The sequence below is a fragment of the Hyla sarda genome, chromosome 8, assembly GCF_029499605.1.
Source record: "Hyla sarda isolate aHylSar1 chromosome 8, aHylSar1.hap1, whole genome shotgun sequence".
Lineage (NCBI taxonomy): Eukaryota > Metazoa > Chordata > Amphibia > Anura > Hylidae > Hyla > Hyla sarda.
This window is the reverse complement of record NC_079196.1, coordinates 123,125,737-123,145,712: the sequence shown is the minus strand read 5'-3', so window position 1 is coordinate 123,145,712 and position 19,976 is coordinate 123,125,737. Positions and strand designations below refer to the sequence as shown.

Genomic DNA, 19,976 nt, shown 5'->3' with positions numbered 1-19,976 from the left:
CTCTGCTATTTTGTCCGATAGAATCCCTCTCTCTACCTGTTTTCTAAGTAATGTTTGTAACTGTGATTTTAGTTTTTTCATTGGGCTTACTTTTAGTTTTTCATATATCCTTATATCGTCCAATTGGCGGTGTGCCTCCCTTAGGTAATCTGTAATATTCATGATTACGGTGTTCCCACCTTTATCTGCTCTTTTTTTATCGTTATTTTATCCTTTTGTTTTTTGAACCATGCTAATGCTTTTTGTTCTGCTACTGTTAAGTTTGCTGTGTCTTTTGGATCTGTGCTTTTAAATTATCGAGTACTTTTTGTTGGAACAATTCCAGGTTGCCTCCTGGTTGTATTGGGGGAGAAAACGTGGACTTGTTCCCTCCTGTGAAATTTTGTACTTCGACTTCTGTGGGTGTGGTTTGGGTTTCCCCTGCCCCAATGGGGACCCCGGTCTCGTGCACACTGGCAAACCTGTACCTTGCATTTTTCGAGGAAAAATACGTCTTTACAGGCTATAATCCCTTCCTAGAGCATATTGGACACTATTCGCGTTTTGTAGGTGACGTGATCATGCTCTGGAAGGGATCCTCTGAGGACTTTGAGAGCTTTGTAAGTTATCTAAACAATAACCAAATGAATATGGCTTTCACCTCGAAATACAGCAGTACAGAACTAGAATTCTTAGACGTCCTCATAAAAAAAATAATAATTCACTTACCACTATAGGCTATAGAAAAGAAACCGCAAGCAATACATTATTGCATTATGCTAGCTACCACCCCATTCACACAAAAGAAGCAATACCATATGGACAACTACTCAGACTCAGACGAATAAATAGCACAGAAGAGTCATTCAACACACAGGCTGACGAACTGGTAAACCGGCTAGAAAACAGAGGGTATCCATTTCAAATGTTAAAAAGTACAGTAGAAAGAGTATAAAAAATTGACAGAAGCATACTACTAAAAAATAGGAGGCACAGAAAACATACCAAAATTAAAGATGATACCACAAAAAGAAAGGTTTACGTTTACATTCAAATACAGTCCCATGCATGAAGTAATAAAGAAATCTATATATGCGAATTGGCATTTAATAGAAAGAGATCAGATTCTTGGTAAATTAAAAATAGAAAAACCAATGATAGCGTTCAAGCGAACAAAAAATTTGAAAGATGAACTAGTAAGAAGTAAAATAGTAGAAAAAAGAACAACAGAAGAGAACTGGTTGAATAAGTCAATAATTAGAGGAAACAAAAAATGTGGAAACTGTAACTGGTGTGACCACTTCATGACTGGCAACAGAATTTATGTGTTGCAGATAAAAAATGTGATATATGCAATCATATGTGAATGTATGAGATTCTACATAGGTAGTACAATCAGACCCATGAATACCAGGTTCAGAGAGCACATGTAGTCTATGGAAACAAAAAAAGGGTCACCGCGACTTATAGAGCATGTGATTTCTGAACATGCAGGTAATATAAGAAATATAAAATTTCTAGGCATTGAAAAAGTAAAAATAAAACCAGATCAAGACAATGTGAAAAAATTAAGAGAAATAGAAACCCGTAGGATATTGAGAACGGGAGCTCAGGACATGAGGGGGTTAAACGATAGAAAAGATATTGGAGTCTTCCTCTAAACATCAGTTTAGCTACAAATAGTTTTGTTTTAAACATTTTTATCACAGCAGAATTGCTATTTTCACTTAAAGATAATAATGAAATGTAATGTATGCTTTTTCTATATATATATAACACTTGTAAATCTATTTGTAAGATTGAAACTCTGCTCACCTTGACACGACGTCACTAATGGAGGAGGGGGTATATAGTCACGTGCACAGGTGAATGGAGACGATCTGTTGAAGTTCCTGAATGGAAGGAAACAGCTGTCATCGGTTAACGCACTAGCGCTCGCAATCCCAGTGCGGCGTGGAGCCGCTTTGCCTGCAGGCCCCAGCAATAAACACGAAGTTACACCAACATGGTAAGTTGCCTGTACTTTCTTCTTTATCAAATGGATTTGTATGCATCTGAATACCTTCATAGTACATGAGCACCACCACATGAAGATACACTGCTAGCTAGATTGGACACATGGACTATTCAAGGGAGTCATAATTGAGGGATAGCAGTGCCAGCACACTACATTTCTATTGAAGCTCTGACATTTTTATATATATCAACTGGCTCCAGAAAGTTAAACAGATTTGTAAATTACGTCTATTAAAAAATCTTAATCCTTTCAGTACTTATGAGCTGCTGAAATCGAGTTGTTCTTTTCTGTCTAAGTGCTCTCTGATGACACCTGTCTCAAGAACCGCACAGTTTAGAACAAATCTCCATAGCAAACCTCTTCTACTCTGTGCAGTTCCCGATACAAGCAGATATGTCAGCAGAGAGCACAGTTGCAAGAGAGAAAACAACAACTCAACTTCAGCAGCTGATAATTATTGGAAGGATTAAGATTTTTTAATAGAAGTACAGTGACCCCCCGACTTACGATGGCCCCGACATATGATCATTTCAACATACGATGGCCTCTCAGAGCCCATCGTATGTTGAAGGCAGCATCAACATACGATGCTGCTGTGTGTCGGGGTCATCGTACAAACAGCTATCTGACAGCGCTGACAACTTCAGCAACTGACAGATAGTTGTTTAATGTGCCCCGTGTGACCCGTTCTGCCTCCTGTTACTCACATGCTGTCCTGCTAACTCACGCAGGCTTCCACTGTGAGCTCCGTGAAAGCTCCAACCCCCTAGTGCAGCCATAGACAATAGCCTGCAGCATCTTGCTGCAGGCATCCAATGAGCTGCTGGCTGCCCTCCCCTTCCTTTCCTATAGAGCTGTAGTCGGCAGGATCGTAATGGAGGACATTTTGTCCCCCCTGAAGGTATTTAAAGAACTGTACAGTACTGTATGCGATGTCACACATCACATACAATACATATACACACTATCCACCCCATACATCAATGTTTCCCTATCAGTGTGTCTCCAGCTGTTGAAAAACTATAACTCCCAGCATGCCCAGACAGTCAATGGCTGTACATGCATGCAGGGAGTTGTAGTTGTGCAACAGCTGGAGGCACCCTGGTTTGTTAAACACTCCCCATACACTCCACATACAATGGTCTTCCCAGAACCAATTAGCAGTTTCCCATAGAGATATGTATTCAACATACAATGGTTCCGAGGCCCCAGAACTAATTACCATTTTTACATAGACATATGTACTCGACATATGATGGTTTCAACATATGATGGTTCTCCTGGAACCAATTAATATCATATGTTGAGGGACCACTGTAATTTACAAATCTGTTTAACTTTCTGGAGCCAATTGATATATATAAAAAAAGTTTTTTTCCTGGAATACCCCTTTAACCCCTTAAGACCCGGGGTTTTTCCGTTTTTGCATTTTCGTTTTTTTCCTCCTTACCTTTAAAAAATCTCAACTCTTTCAATTTTGCACCTAAAAATCCATATGATGGCTTATTTTTTGCACCAATTCTACTTTGTAATGACAGTCATTTTGCCCAAAAATGTACGGCAAAATGAAAAAATAATTATTGTGAGACAAAATAGAAAAAAAAAACACCATTTTGTAATTTTTGGGGGCTTCCGTTTCTACGCAGTACATTTTTCGGTAAACATGATACCTTCTCTTTATTCTATTGGTCCATACAATTAAAATGATACCCTACTTGTATACGTTTGATTTTGTCGTACTTCTGGAAAAAATCATAACTACATGCAGGAAAATTAATACGTTTAAAATTGTCATCTTCTGACCCCTATAACTTTTTTATTCTTTCCGCGTATGGGGCGGTATGAGGGCTCATTCATGATTTGAAGTTTTTAGCGGTACCATTTTTGCATTGATAGGACTTATTGATCTCTTTTTATTCATTTTTTCATGATAAAAAAAAGTGAACAAAAATGCACTATTTTGGACTTTGGATTTTTTTTGTGCGTACGCCATTGACCGTACGGTTTAATTAACAATATATTTTTGTAATTCGGATATTTCCGCACCCGGCGATACCACATATGTTTATTTTTATTTTTATTTACACTTTTTTTTTAAATGGGAAAAGGGGGGTGATTCAAAATTTTTTTAGGGATAAATGATCTTTATTCACTTTTTTTGTTCACTTTTTTTTTGCAGTGTTTTAGCTCCCATAGGGACATATAACACTGCACACACTGATCTTTTACATTGATCAGTGGTTTCTCATAGGAAACCACTGATCGATGATTCTGCCGCTTGACTGCTCATGCCTGGATCTCAGGCACTGAGCAGTCATTCGGAGATCGGACAGCATGGAGGCAGGTAGGGACCCTCTGGCTGTCATGTCAGCTGTTCGGGATGCCGCGATTTCGCCCCGGCGAACCCGAACAGCTCCCTGAGCTAACCGGCATGGTTTTACTTTCACTTTAGATGCGGCATTCAACTTTGAACGCCGCGTCTAAAGGGTTAATAGCGCGTGTCACCACGCTATAAGCAACGGGTCCACACGCTGTGGCCCTGCATAATAGAATGGGAGCGAACTCATGATGTACCGGTACGTCATGCGTCCTTAAGGGGTTAAGCATAGTAGATTGGGTACAAAAAAGTTATAATTTTTTAATAGTAGTAAAATAAAATAAAACCTATATGACCTGGGTATCATTATAATCATATGAACTTACAGAATAAAGATAACATGTCATTTGCACCAAAAAAGTGGTGCGTAGAAACGACAGCCCACAAAAGTTGCAAAAAATTTGTTTTTTCATTTTTCTCCACCAATAATTTTATTTCAGTTTCATCATAGATTTTGTTGTAAAATGAGTGATGTCATGACCAAGTACAATTGGTGGCACAACAATAAGCCCTCAAATGGGTCATTAGGGGGAAATTGAAAGCATTATGGCTATTAGAAGGCGAGGAGGAAAAAAACTAAAGTGCAAAAAGTGCTATAGAAAGTGCTGTTGAATTTCACTTTATTGAGTTTGTTGTCCACAAAATGGTTTCTATGTTGATACTGCAGGTGTACAAAGGGTATGTGGATGATCCAAGGAATACAGACAATGCTTGGATAGAAACTACTGCACTAAGCCTTCATTTTGAAAGACAGGATGACCCATTATTACTACAATTAAATCAGGTAAGTCAATAACTAAATATTATATATAATAAGCTAATGCAAAAAAACTAAATTTATATATCTTGTATTGACCACTGTTTACATCAGTACGCAATGCATATAAAGGCTATATTCTAAATTGCTGTGAATTCTAATTGTTTTTATACATTGTTATATGATTATTAATACTAAAAAGCACACAGTTCAGAAAATATTGGAGAATATACGTGAAAATTGTGGAGTTATAAATAATGCCTAACTTTTCCCCAACTGCTATTTGTCTGTGTTTATGCTATTTACCATATTTGTTGATGTGCAGTAAAAAAAAAAAAGAATGCAGTTTGTAATGCCAGATTGTAATTGCTGTGAAAATTTGCATATTTTTTTTAGCCAGGAGCCCGCGGAGTGCTATATGGCCTACTTAAATCTCCGTCCTACACCAGAAGTAGTGTCCCCTCCCTGAGGAAAATACTGACCCCGATGAAAAAACTGTAAATTTAGCATTTTTATAACTTTGAAGCTCTCTGTTTGTAAGGAAAATAGACATACCAAATACATTATATATTGATTCACATATACAATATGTCTACTTTATGTTTGCATAAAGTTGACATGTTTTTACTTTTTGATGACATGAGAGGGCTTCAAAGTATAGCAGCAATTTCCCATTTTTTCAAGTAAATTTCAAAATCTGAATATTTCAGGGACCAGTTCAGTTTTGAAGTGAATTTGAGGGTCTTTATGTTAGAAATACCCCATAATGGACCCCATTATGAAAACTGCACCCCTCAAGGTATTCAAAATGACATTCAGTCAGAGTTTTAACCCTTTAGGTATTTCACAGGAATAGCAGCAAAGTGGAGGCGAAAATTCAAAATCTTCATTTTTTATTTTTACAAGGGGTAAAAGGAGAAAAAGCACCCAAAATATGTAATTTAATTTCTCTTGAGTAAGGAAATACCTCATATGTGTATGTAAAGCGCTTTGTGGGTGCACTAGGGGGCTCTGAAGGGAAGGAGCGACAATGGGATTTTGAAGAGCGAATTTTGCTGAAATGGTTTTTGGGGGGCATGTCACATTTAGGAAGCCCCTATGGTGCCAGAACAGCAAAAAACACCCCACATGGCATACTACACCCCACATGGCATACTACACCCTTCAAGGAACGTAACAAGTTGTACAGTGAGCCTTAACACCCCACAGGTATTTGACGAATTTTCAATAAAGTTGGAAGTGAAAATGAATTTTTTTTTTCACTAAAATGCTGATGTTACCCCAAATTTTTCATTTTCACAAGGGGTAACAGGTGAAAATGTCCCCCAAAATTGGAAACACCATTTCTCTCTTGTAAGGAAATATCTCACATGTGGATGTAAAGTGATCTGCAGGAGCACTAGAGGGCTCAAAAGGGAAGGAACGAAACTGGGCTTTTAGAAAGCGAATTTTGCTGAAATGGTTTATGCGGGGCATGTCTCATTTAGGAAGGCCCCATGGTGCCAGAACAGCGAAAAACAACCCACATGGTATATTAATTGGAAATCTACACCCCTCAAGGAACGTAACAAGGGGTACAGTGAGCCTTAGCATCCCACAGGTGAAATTGGACGTGAAAATGAAAAAAATGTTTTCTTTTTACTAAAATGCTGATGTTACCCCAAATTTTTCATTTTCACAAGGAGTGATAGGTGAAAATGTCCCCCAAAATTTGAAACCCCATTTCTCTCAAGTAAGGAAATACCTCATATGTGGATGTAAAGGGATCTGCGGGTGCACTAGAGGACTCAGAAGGGAAGGAGCGACATTGGGCTTTTGGAAAGCAAATTTTGGTGAAATGGTTTTTGTGGGGCTTGTCACATTTAAGAAGCCCCCATGGTGCCAGAACAGCGAAAAACACCCCACACGGCACACTATTTGGGAAACTACACCCCTCATGGAACATAACAAGGGTTGCAGTGAGCATTTACACCCCACTAGCATTTGACAGATCTTTGTAACAGTGGGCTGTGCAAATGAAAAATTACATTCTTCATTTTCACGGACCACTGTTTCAAAAATCTGTCAGTCACGTGTGGGGTACTAAGGCTGACTATACCCCTTGTTACATTCCGTGAGGGGTATAGTTTCCAAAATGGGGTCACATGTGGGTATTTATTTATTTTGCGTTTATGTCAGAACCTCTGTAACCAGCAGCCACCCCTGTGCAAATCATCAGTTTAGGCCTCAAATGTACATGGTGCTCTCACTCCTGAACCTTGTTGTGCGCCCACAGAGCATTTGACGCCCACATATGGGGCATTTCCATACTTGGGAGAAAATGTGTTACAAATTTTGGGGGGTCTTTATTTCCTTTTACCTCTTATGAAAATGAAAAAATGAAAAGAATGGGGCAACACCGGCATGTTGGAGTAAAAAAAAAAAATTTTACACTAACATGCTTGTGTAGACCCCAACTTTACCTTTTCATAAGGGGTAAAAGGAGAAAAAGCCCCCCAAAATTTGAAGCACAATTTCTCCCGAGTACCGAGATACCCCATGTGTGGCCCTAAACTGTTGCCTTGAAATAAGACAGGGCTCTGAAGTGAGAGAGCACCATGTGCATTTTAGGGATTTTCATAGGGGTGTACCCTGATGCAAGCGTTACACTTGCCTCCTCCACCAAAAATACTGTACGTCAGTTTTCCCCAAACAGTCTGCCTCCAGCTGTTACCCTGTACATTCACATTGGGGGGTGGGGGCAAAACTACAACGCCCAGCATGCACTGACAGACCGTGCATGCTGGGAGTTGTAGTTATGCAATAGCTGGAGGCACACTGGTTGGGATTGGGAAACACTGAGTTAGGTAACAGACTACCGCAGTGTTTCTGCACCACTGTCTGTTTCCTAACTCAGTGTTTCCCAACCCATGTGCCTCCAGCTGTTGCAAAACTACAACTCCCAGCACACAGGTTGGGAAACACTGAGTTAGGAAACAGACAATGTTTCCAAACCAGTGTGCCTCCAGTTGTTGCAATCAGTGGCGTAGCTATAGAGGTCGCAACGGTCGCTATGGCGACCGGGCCCGTAAGCCATATCTACAAAAAAAAAAAAACTCCCTGGCAGTTCAGCTCTCCGGGAGACCCCCTTCTCTAGTAGCGCTGAAGGGGAGCCTCATTTGGCCCGGTCCCCCGGCCCCAAGTAATGACGGCTGGGGGAAGGGACATTGCCGCTTTAAGAGCAGCAGACGTCGGAAGCACGTACCTGACGTCACGGTCCCGGCCCCAGCTGCGCAGGAGGACGAGGACATCCTGCCGCCGCCTAGAGAAGCTGCATCATGCCCGCAAAGTGAGGAGGTGAACGAGGCTATAAACGAATGATTGAGGGTCAGAGGTGAGAGTGGCGGGGGAGGGTTTGCTGGCTTGAAGAGCATGGAGCAGTGTTTCCCAACCAGGGTGCCTTCAGCTGTGGCCAAACTACAACTCCCAGCGTGCCTGGACAGCCAAAGGCTGTCTGGGCATGCTGGGAGTTGCAGTTTGGCCACAGCTGGAGGCACCCTGTTTAGGAAACACTGGCATGGAGTATGACAGGGGGGGGGGAAGGAACATAGAGGACAGATGGGGGGGGGGGGTTGGAAATACCCCCCTGAAAAAGGAGCATGGAGGAGGGGAGGGTATTGTAAAAGGAGCATGGAGGAGGACAGGGGGGGGGGGGGGGTGTTGGAAAAAGGAGCATGGAGGAGGACAGGGGGAGGGGGGTGTTGGAAAAAGGAGCATGGAGGAGGACAGGGAGGTGGAAAAAAGGAGAATGGAGGAGGACAGGGGTTAGAAAAGGAGCATGAAGCGTCGTTCATTTACGGCATGGCTATGAAGATAGCGCAGGAACTCCTGCGCTCACTTCATAGTAGTTGCGCATAGTGACATCCTCTGACCTCAGAAGCCAGTGTTTTCCAACCATGGTGCCTCCAGCTGTTGTAAAACTACAACTCTCAGCATGCCTGGACAGCATGTCTGGGCATGCTGGAAGTTATAGTTTTTCAACAGCTGGAGGTTCCATGGTTAGAAAATACTGGCTTACAGTAAATATCTTAAAGGAGTACTCCAGGATGCAAAAATATTCATTCAGACTGCCGGCAGTAAAATAATAAATATACATACCTGCTGACGCTCCCCTGGTGCCTCCATGGGAGCGACCTCTGCCGCGATCCTTTTCCTGGTTGCCGGTGGTTGGTGAGGCATACTGACAATCACCGGCCGCAGCGAAGTCCTGTTTTGGCCGGCGATAGGCTGAGCGGCAGTGTGACTCACCGACCACCGACAACCAGGAAAAGGATCGCGGCGGAGGCCGCTCCCCTGGTGTATATAGCCCCCAGCAGTCTGAATGAAAATTTTGGCATCCTGGAGTACTCCTTTAAGTTAGAGAAAAAAAATATATATATTGTGGAAGCCTCTCTTATCATAAATCATCCTGTACAGATTAACATTAGGGTAGGGTTACATGTCTGCGGATCTGCCAATGACATTACTCTGTAGAGTGCCTCCTGCTGTTTTCCCCCCTGTGTGCTGCTCACAGCAGCAATCTGCCACTAACAAGCAGCCACACAGGGACCTGCGAGTCACCGTGAGCACATGCAGTGTGTTCTGAGACATCGTGTAACGGCAAATTGCTGCTGCAAGCAGGACATGGGGGAAAACAGCTGGAGGCACACTATAGGGTCAAGTCATTGACAGATCAGCAGAGTAACATACACTATTGATCTGTTACATGTGACCCTACCCTAAGGGTGCGTTCACGTGTGCGTATTTTTGCTGCATATTTGCTTCAGCAGATTTTGCTGATGTGTGTCCATGTATGATGTGTGTATGTATGATGTATGAATGATGTGTGTGTATGTACTGTATGTATGATGTATGAATGATGTGTGTATGTATTGTATGTATGAATTATGTGTGTGTATGAATGATAGATGTGTGTAAACAAGATGTATGTATGATGTGTGGAGATGTATTCTGTGGGGGGGATCTGGAGGCGGCGGGTGTATGTATGAATGATGTGTGTATGTACTGCATTTGGCAGTATTCAGGGGATACAGTGTGTGGCAGTATTATATTCAGGGGTATAGTAGGTGGCAATATTATATTCAGGGGGTACAGTAGGAGGCAGTATTATATTCAGGGGGTACAGTAGGAGGCAGTATTATATTCTGGGGATACAGTGTGTGGAAGTATTATATGCAGGGGGTACAGTACATGGCAGTATTATATTTAGGGGGTACAGTAGGTGGCAGTATTATATGCAGGAGGTACAGTGGATGTTTTATATTAAGGGGATACAGTATTTGGCAGTATTATATTCAGGGGATACAGTGTGTGGCAGTATTATATTCAGGGGATACAGTGTGTGGCAGTATTATATTTAGGGGGTACAGTGTGTGGCAGTATTATATTCAGGGGGTACAGTAGATGGCAGTATTATATGCATGAGGTACAGTGGATGGTAGTTTTATATTCAGGGGATACAGTTGGTGGCATTATTATATTCAGGGGTATAGTAGGTGGCAGTATTATATTCAGGGGGTACAGTAGGGGGCAGTCATATTCAGGGGGTACAGTAGGTGGCAGTATTATATTCAGGGGGTACAGTAGGTGGCAGTATTATATTCAGGTGGTACAGTAGGGGGCAGTAATATTCAGGGGGTACAGTTGGTGACAGTATTATATTCAGGGGGTACAGTAGGTGGCAGTACTATATTCAGGGGGCACAGTAGGTGGCAGTATTATATTCAGGGGGTACAGTAGGTGGCAGTATTATATTCAGGGGGTACAGTAGGGGGCAGTATTATATTCAGGGGGTACAGTAGGGGGCAGTATTATATTCAGGGGGTACAGTAGGTAGCAGTTATGCAGGAGGTATAGTGGATGGTAGTATTATATTTAGGGGGTATAGTAGGTGGTAGTATTATATTCAGGGGGAAGAGTATTTAGCAGAATAATAATGATTATTGTCTTCATACAGAGGATGAGGATCTACTGACAAAGTGAGAACCTATGATGTCCGGGTGTCAGACTCTGCAGAGAAGATGGAGCTGGAAGACGTCCTGATGTCTGGACCAGATGAGGAAGAAAAGAAAAGACAACAGAGAAGACATCACTCAGGTCACAGATATCACTGTGTTTTCTCCTGACTGTCCCATCAGAGCGGTAGTCACTGATATCATTGTGTATTCTCCTGACTGTCCCATCAGCTGGAGTCACTTGTTAGTTCTGCAGTGATGACGGTGATGCTGTACCCTAATCTGTGGCTCTCCATCTGTTGCAAAACGACAACTCCTATAATGCCTGAGGCTCTCCAGACATGATGGGAGTTATAGCTTTATAACAGCTGGAGAGCAACTGGAACCAAGGTGATAGGTGGGGGTCCCAGCAGTTGGAAACCTCCAGACAAATGGGCTGCTTATTCTTAAATGTCTGTTTTGTCTGTCCGGCCTTGCCTGTTAGTCACTTATATCGTTGTGTATTCTGACTGTGTCCCATCAGCGCTGTAGTCACTGATATCTTTGTGCCGCTGAGTAAGGGATCATCTGGGATTGGGGAAGCAGGTCGTCAGGTGGTGGTGGGGGGGGGGGGGGCAGTGCAATTTTTTGCACCGGGGCCCTGGGGTTTCCAGCTACGCCCCTGGTTGCAATACTACAACTCCCAGCATGCCCAGACAGCACAAGGGCATATTGGGTGTTGTAGTTATGCAACAACTGGAGGTGAACAGTTTGGAGACCACTGTGTAGTATTTATTTGGGTTGCAAGACTTCAACTTCAAGCATGTCCAGCAGGTCCCCAGCGGCGGGACTCACGCAATCAGGCATCTTATCCCCTACCCTATGGATAGGGGATAAGATGTCTAAGCACCGGAGAACCCCTTTAAAGTTATACATACCGTGAGATCCCCATAGACCACAATGGGCCTTTTGGTTTCAATGGGCAAAAAGTCACAGAGTTAATGCAGCCAATGGCTGTCCGGGCATGCTGGGAGTTGTAGTTTTGCAACATCTGGATGTCCGCAGGTTGGAGACCACTGCACTAGCCCATCAGTTCCCTATACCATTAAAGAAGGGAGGGCTCAATATTTACGAATATGCACATATAAGGAATATGCAAATTTCACGAATATATGGCAAATATTCGTCCATATATTCGCAAAATGTCGCGAATTCGAATATGGCCTATGCCGCTCATCACTACTCAATAGCACAGTTGTAGACTTGGTGAGACGGAAGAATGTCGGATGCCTCCTAGAAAAAACTGTCAGAAAAATCCTGTATATGCTTCTGAATTCCGTATAAAGTGAAATTAAACTACCCACTGGCTAGCTCCGGGGGCTGTTTGGGACTGAATAGCTGTAGGACACGAGGAGGGTCCCATTACCTGCCTCCTGAGATCCAGGCATGAGCAGTCAAGCGGCAGAATCATTGATCTATGTTATCCTATGGGATAAAAATGCTCAATGTAAAAGATCAGTGTGTGCAGTGTTATAGTCCCCTAATGGGAGCTAGAACATTGCAAAAAAAAGTGAAAAAAAAGTTAATAAAGATCATTTAACCCCTTCCCTAATAAAAGTTTGAATCACCCCCCTTTTCCCCAGTAAATTTAAATGTAGCAACCAATATCAGGCAGCTGCTGCCAATGCAAATAAAATCGTGGGGGGGGGGCATCAAAAGGGGCATAGATGCCCACAACAAGGAAATAATTTTACCACTGCACAAATCACTAGTCAGGCCACACATATAACCCCTTCCCGCAAATGGACGTGTATACACGTCCATTTTTCTGTGACTTATCGCACATGGACGTGTATACACGTCCAATACATTTTTTATCACCATGTCCGTTGGCATGGTGATAGAAACATCATCTCAGCTGTCCTGGACAGCTGACCGATGACACTATGCAGCTGGGGACCAATCAGACTGGTCCCCTGCTGCAGATCATTGTCATTAGTCAGTCAGTTAGTGACTGACTAATGACAAGGACTTGCGGGGTTCCGGGCTGATCGGGTCTCTGGTGACCCGATCGCCCGGAAAATAACGATGATCGGAGCAGTCAGAGACTGCTCCGATCATCCTAAAGGGATAGGACCAAGGTGGCAGCTGCCACCTCGCTCCTAAACCCCTGCCATTGGTCGTTAGGACTAGCGACCAATGGCAGGAGGGGGGCAAGGGGTTAAAGGTGAAATCCCCGCTCTGCCCCGCCCCTGGATGTCGGGGCAGAGTGGGGGGAAGATGGCGGAGGGTCCCGCGACCAGCGACCGTGTCCCGGGACCAGCGATCATGTCCCGGAGCCAGCGATCGCAGTGGGACCCGCGGTGGTACCGGCGGAGGCAGCGGCGGACGCTGTCTGGGCATGCTGTCTGGGCATGCTGGGAGTTGTAGTTTTGCAACATCTGGAGGCCCACAGTTTGGAGACCACTGTGCAGTGGTGTCCAAACTGTGCTCTTACAGATGTTGCAAAACTACAACTCCCAGCATGCCCAGACAGTCCAGGCATGCTGGGAGTTGTAGTTCTGTAACATGTGGCCCTTCAGATTTTGCAGCACTACAACTCCCAGCATGCCTGGACAGTCTGGGCATGCTTGGAGTTGAAGTTTTGCATCATTTGGAGGGCTACAGCTTGGACACCACTGCACAGTGGTCACCAAACTGTGACCCTCCAGATGTTGCAAAACTAACTCCCAACATGTCTTTCGGCGGTCTGGGCATGCTGGGAGTTGTAGTTTTGCAACAGCTGGAGGCACCCTTTTTGGGAAACACTGAGTTAAGTAACAAACTCAGTGTTTTGCAACCAGTGTGCCTCCAGCTGTTGCATAACTACAACCCCCAGCATCCACGGACAGCCAGAGGGCATGCTGGGAGTGTTAGTAGTATGCCTCCAGCTGTTGCATAACTACAAGTCCCAGCATGCCCTCAGTTGTCACTGCATGCTGAGAGTTGTAGTTTTTGCAACGGCTGAAGGATCACTGGTTGCGAAGTTTGTTATCCTAACTCAGTGTTTCGCAACCAGTGTGTCTCCAGCTGTTTCAAACTACAATTCCCAGCATGCACTGATAGACTGTACATGCAGGGAGTTGTAGTTCTGCAACAGCTGGAGGCACACTGGTTGCGAAACACTGAGTTAAGTAAGAAACTGTGTTTTGCAACCAGTGTGCCTTCAGCTGTTGCATAACTTCAACCCCCAGCATGCACGGACAGCCAAAGGGCATGCTGGTAGTGGTAGTTTTGCAACAGCTGGAGGTTTGACACACACCCCTCCCCCCCTCCCCCATGTGAATGTACAGGGTACATTCACACGGGCGGGGGTCTACAGCGAACTTCATGATACAAGTTTGAGATGCAGCAAGTTTTCCGCCGCAGCTCAAACTCTCAGCGGAAAGCTCGCTGTAGACCCCGGCCGTGTCAGTGTACCCTAAAAACACTACACTATACTACATTACACAAAATAAAAAGTAAAACACTGCATATACACATACCCCTACACAGCCCCCCTTCAACCCCCCCCAAATAAGAATAAAAAATTTCTCGTATGACATTGTTTCCAAAACGGAGAATCCAGCTGTTGCAAGACAACTCGCAGTATTGCCGGACAGCGATTGACTTTCCAGGCATGCTGGAAGTTTTGCAACAGCTGGAGGCACCCTGTTTGGGAAACCCTGCCATAGGGTATTTTTGGTATCGGAGGCAAGTGTAGTTCTTGCATCCAGTTCCGTCCTCATGCAAATCCCTTATTTAGTCCTCAAATGCGCATGGCGCTCTCTCACTTCGGAGCCCTGTCGTATTTCAAGGAAACAGTTTAGGGCCACATATGGGGTATTTTCGCCTTACAAATTTTGGGGGGCTTTTTCTCCTTTTACCCCTTATGAAAAGGTGAAGTTGGGGTCTATACCAGCTGTAATTGTAAAAATGTTTTTAAATTTTTTACACTAACATGCTGGGGTTGCCCCATACTTTTCATTTTCACAAGAGGTAAAAGGAAAAAAAGACCCCCAAAATTTGTAACGCAATTTCTCCTGAGTATGGAAATACCCCATATGTGGACATAAAATGCACTGCGGGCACACAGGAATGAGAGCGCCATGTACATTTGAGGTGATTTGCACAGGGGTGGCTGATCGTTACAGCGGTTCTGACATAAACACAAAAAAAACAAAAAACACCCACATGTGACCCCATTTTGAAAACTACACCCCTCACGTAATGTAATAAGGGGTACAGTGAGCATTTACGCCCCACACGTGTCTGACGGATTTTTTGAACAGTTGTCCGCAAAAATGAAAAATCTAATTTTTCATTTGCACAGCCCACTGTTCCAAAGATCTGTCAAAGGCAATTGGGGTGTAAATGCTCACTGCACCCCTATTATATTCCTTGAAGGGTGTAGTTTCCAAAATAGGGTCACATGTGGGGGGGTCCACTGTTCCGGCACCACGGGGGGCTTTGTAAAGCACATGACCCCCGACCTTCATTCCAAACAAATTCTCTCTCCAAAATCCCAATGGTGCTCCTTCTCTTCTGAGTATTGTAGTTCACCCACAGAGCACTTTACATCCACATATGGGGTATTTCCATACACAGAAGAAACGGGGTTACAAATTTTGGGGGGCATTGTCTCCTATTACCTCTTGTAAAAATGGTATGTTTGGGAAAAAAAGCTGCATTTACACATCCGACTTTAACGAAAAGTCATCAAACATCTGTGGGGTGTTGAGGCTCACTGGGCCCCTTGTTACATTCCTTGAGGGGTGTAGTTTCCAAAATAGTATGCAATGTGAGTGTTTTTTTGCTGTTCTGGCACCATAGGGGCTTCCTAAATATGACATGCCCCCCAAAAACCATTTCAGAAAAATTCACTCTCCAAAATCCCATAGTCGCTCCTTCCCTTCTGAGCCCTCTACTGCGCCCGCCGAACACTTGACATACACATAAGAGGTATTTCCTTACTCGAGAGAAATTGGGTTACTTTTCTCTACTTTTACCCCTCATAAAGATTCAAAAACTGGGTCTACAAGAACATACGAGTGTAAAAAATGCAGATTTTGAATTTTCTCCTTCACTTTGTTGCTATTCCTGTCAAATACCTAAAGGGTTAACTTCCTTACTGATTGTCATTTTGAATACGTTGAGGGGTGCAGTTTTAATAATGGGGTAATTTATGGGGTATTTCTAATAGGAAGGCCCTTCAAATCCACTTCAAAACTCAACTGGTCCCTGAAAAATTCAGATTTAGAAAATTTTGTGAAAAATTAGAAAATTGCTGCTATACTTTGAAGCCCTCTGATGTCTTCCAAAAGTAAAAACATGTTAACTTTATGATGCAAGCATAAAGTAGACATATTGTATATGTGAATCAAAATATCATTTATTTGGAATGCCTATTTTCCTTACAAGCAGAGAGCTTCAAAGTTTGAAAATTTTCAAATTTTCTAATTTTTCATGAAATTTGGGAATTTTTCACCAAGAAAGGATGCAAGTATCGACGAAATTTTACCGCTATGTTAAAGTAGAATATGTCACGAAAAAACTATCTCGGAATCAAATTCATGAGTAAAAGCATCCCAGAGTTATTAATGCTTAAAGTGACAGTGGTCAGATGTGCAAAAAACGCTCTGGTCCTTAAGGTGAAAATGGGCTTGGTCCTTAGGGGCATAATACTGTGTACAGTACTGGGCACCAGTGTACAAAAAAAAAAAAAACATACTGGAGCTGGAGAGGGTTCAAAGACGGCAATCAGGGTAATAAGGTTAATGGGAGGACTACAGTACCGAGAAACATTATTAAAATTAGGATTATTTTTGTTTAAAAAACAGCTTGGGGGCTACCTAAAAAATATGTATAAATATATCAGTGGGCAGTACAGAGATCACTCCCATAATCAATTTGTACCCAGGACTGTATCTATATCAAGGGTACATCCTCTACACCTCAAAGAAAGAAGGATTCTTCACCAGCACAGATGGGGGTTGTTTAGCAGTATCAGGGCTGCCATCAGAAATTTTGGGGCCCCTTACACAGGTCAAGGCCTGGGCCCCCTTCAACCCCTCCCCGCCCCCAGGAAATTTTTAGATTGCATACACTTACCAATGCTGTGCCATAGCGCAGAATTGATCAGTGTTATTGGCGCTACCTTGCTACAGGCTGTTGAAGCTTTCTGCACTAATGGAGCACAGATCAGACGAGCTGGAGGCAGATAGGTACCCTCCGCTGAGCTGATCGGGACACCACAATTTTGCTGTGGTCCTGATCAGCTCCTCTTGGCCATCTGGCAACCTATTTTCATACTTTTAGATGCTGCAATGAACTTTGATTGTGGCATCTAATGTGGTTAATGCTGGACATCACCCTGATTGGTGAACTCTGGCATTAGCCACATGTCTCAGCTCTGGTGATAGCAGGCGGAACCAACCAGTTATGAAGCATAGAACTGGAGGGGGGGACAGGACGTACATTTACACCCTACATCCTTAAAGGGGTAGTCCAGTGGTGAAAAACGTATCCCCTATCCTAAGGATAGGGGATAAGTTTGAGATCGCGGGGGGTCCGACCGCTGGGGCCCCCTGCGATCTCTCTGTACGGGGGCCAGGCTCTCCGGCCAGATAGCGGGTGTCGACCCCCGCACGAAACGGCGGCCGACACGCCCCCTCAATACATCTCTATGGCAGAGCCGTAGATTGCCGAAGGCAGCGCTTCGGCTCAGCCATAGAGTTGTATTGAGGGGGTGTGTCGGTCGCCGCTTTGTGCGGAGGTCGACATGCCCCCTTCCCGCGGGCTGTCGGGGCTCTGTACAGGAGATCGCAGGGGGCCCCAGCGGTCGGACCCCCCGCGATCTGCAACTTATCCCCTATCCTTAGGATAGGGGATAAGTTGTTCACCACTGGGTCACCACTGGACTACTCCTTTAAGGAAATACACATACACAGCCCCATATGCGTACACAGCCTCTATATACTCATACACAGCGCCAATACACACATACAGTCATGGCCGTAAATGTTAGCACCCCTGAAATTTTTCAAGAAAATTAGGTATTTCTCACAGAAAAGGATTGCGGTAACACATGTTTTGCTATACACATGTTTATTCCCGTTGTGTGTATTGGAACTAAGCCAAAAAGCGGACAAATAAGATTGTTTCAAGCATGTGATGATCCTTTAAACTCACCTAGGGCAAGTAACAGGTGTGGGCAATATAAAAATCACACCTGAAAGCAGTTTAACCCCTTAAGGACCAAGGACGTACATGTACGTCCTTGGTCCTGCTCCCGTGATATAACGCGGGGTTATACGGTAACCCCGCATCATATCACGGCGGGCCCGGCGTCATAGTGAAGCCGGGACCCGTCGCTAATAGCGCGCAGCGCCGATCGCGGCGCCGCGCACTATTAACCCCTTAGCCGCGTGCTCAGAGCTGAGCCACGCGGCTAAAAGCGAAAGTAAAAAGAGCCGGTTAACTCAGTGGGTTGTTCGGGACAGCCGCGGTGAAATCGCGGCATTCCGAACAGCTTACAGGACAGCGGGAGGGTCCCTACCTGCCTCCTCGCTGTCCGATCGCCGAATGACTGCTCAGTGCCTGAGATCCAGGCATGAGCAGTCAAGCGGCAGAATCATCGATCACTGGTTTCCTATGAGAAACCAGTGATCACACTTTAGATCAGTGTGTGCAGTGTTATAGGTCCCTATGGGAGCTATAACACTGCAAAAAAAAAGTGAATGAATATCATTTATCCCCTCCCCTATTAAAAGTTTGAATCACCCCCCTTTTCCCATAAAAAAAATAAAAAACACAGTGTAAATAAAAATTAACATATATGGTATCACCACGTGCGGAAATGTCCGAATTATAAAAATATATTGTTAATTAAACCGCTCATTCAATGGCGTACGCGCAAAAAAATTCCAAAGTCCAAAATAGTGCATTTTTGGTCACTTTTTATATCATTTAAAATGAATAAAAAGTGATCAACAAGTCCTATCAATGCAACAATGTTACCATTAAAGATCACAGCGCAAAAAATGAGCCCTCATACCCCCCCATACATGGAAAAATAAAAAAGTTATAGGGGTCAGAAGATGACAATTTTAAACGTATTAATTTTCCTGCATGTAGTTATGATTTTTTCCAGAAGTACGACAAAATCAAACCTATAAGTAGGGTATCATTTTAATCGTATGGACCTACAGAATAAAAATAAGGTGTAATTTTTACCGAAAAATGTACTACGTAGAAACGGAAGCCCCCAAAAGTTACAAAACTGCGTTTTTTTTTCAATTTTGTCGCACAATGATTTTTTTTTCCGTTTCACCGTAGATTTTTGGGCAAAATGACTGACGTCATTACAAAGTAGTATTGGTGTCGCAAAAAATAAGCAATCATATGGCTTTTTAGGTGCAAAATTGAAAGAGTTATGATTTTTTAAAGGCAAGGACCAAAAAATGAAAATGCAAAAATGGAAAACCCCCCCGGTCCTTAAGGGGTTAAAAAGGAGAGAAGTTCACTTAGTCTTTGCATTGTGTGTCTGTATGTGCTACACTAAGCATGGACAACAGTATGAGGACTTGAGAACCAAAATTGTGGAAAATATCAACAATCTCGAGGTTACAAGTCCATCTTCAGAGATCTAGATTTGCCTTTGTCTACAGTGCGCAACATTATCAAGAAGTTTGCAACCCATGGCACTGTAGCTAATCTCCCTGGGCATGGATGGAAGTGAAAAATTGATTAAAGGTGTCAACGCAGGATAGTCCGGATGGTGGATAAGCAGCCTCAAACAATTTCCAAAGATATTCAAGCTGTCCTGCAGGCTCAAGGAGCATCAGTGTCAGCGTG

General features: G+C 43.5%; 1 protein-coding gene across 5 annotated transcripts in view; it reads left to right on the top strand.

Moving 5' to 3' along the window:
• TRPM2 (transient receptor potential cation channel subfamily M member 2) overlaps positions 1-19,976 on the top strand; it is a 577,304-nt gene that overhangs the window by 541,129 nt on the left and 16,199 nt on the right. For all 5 annotated transcript variants that reach the window (XM_056536782.1, XM_056536781.1, XM_056536783.1 and 2 more), the window contains one exon: positions 5,041-5,157. In XM_056536782.1, the coding sequence (XP_056392757.1) occupies positions 5,041-5,157 (117 nt within the window). The remainder of the gene's footprint in view (positions 1-5,040; positions 5,158-19,976) is intronic.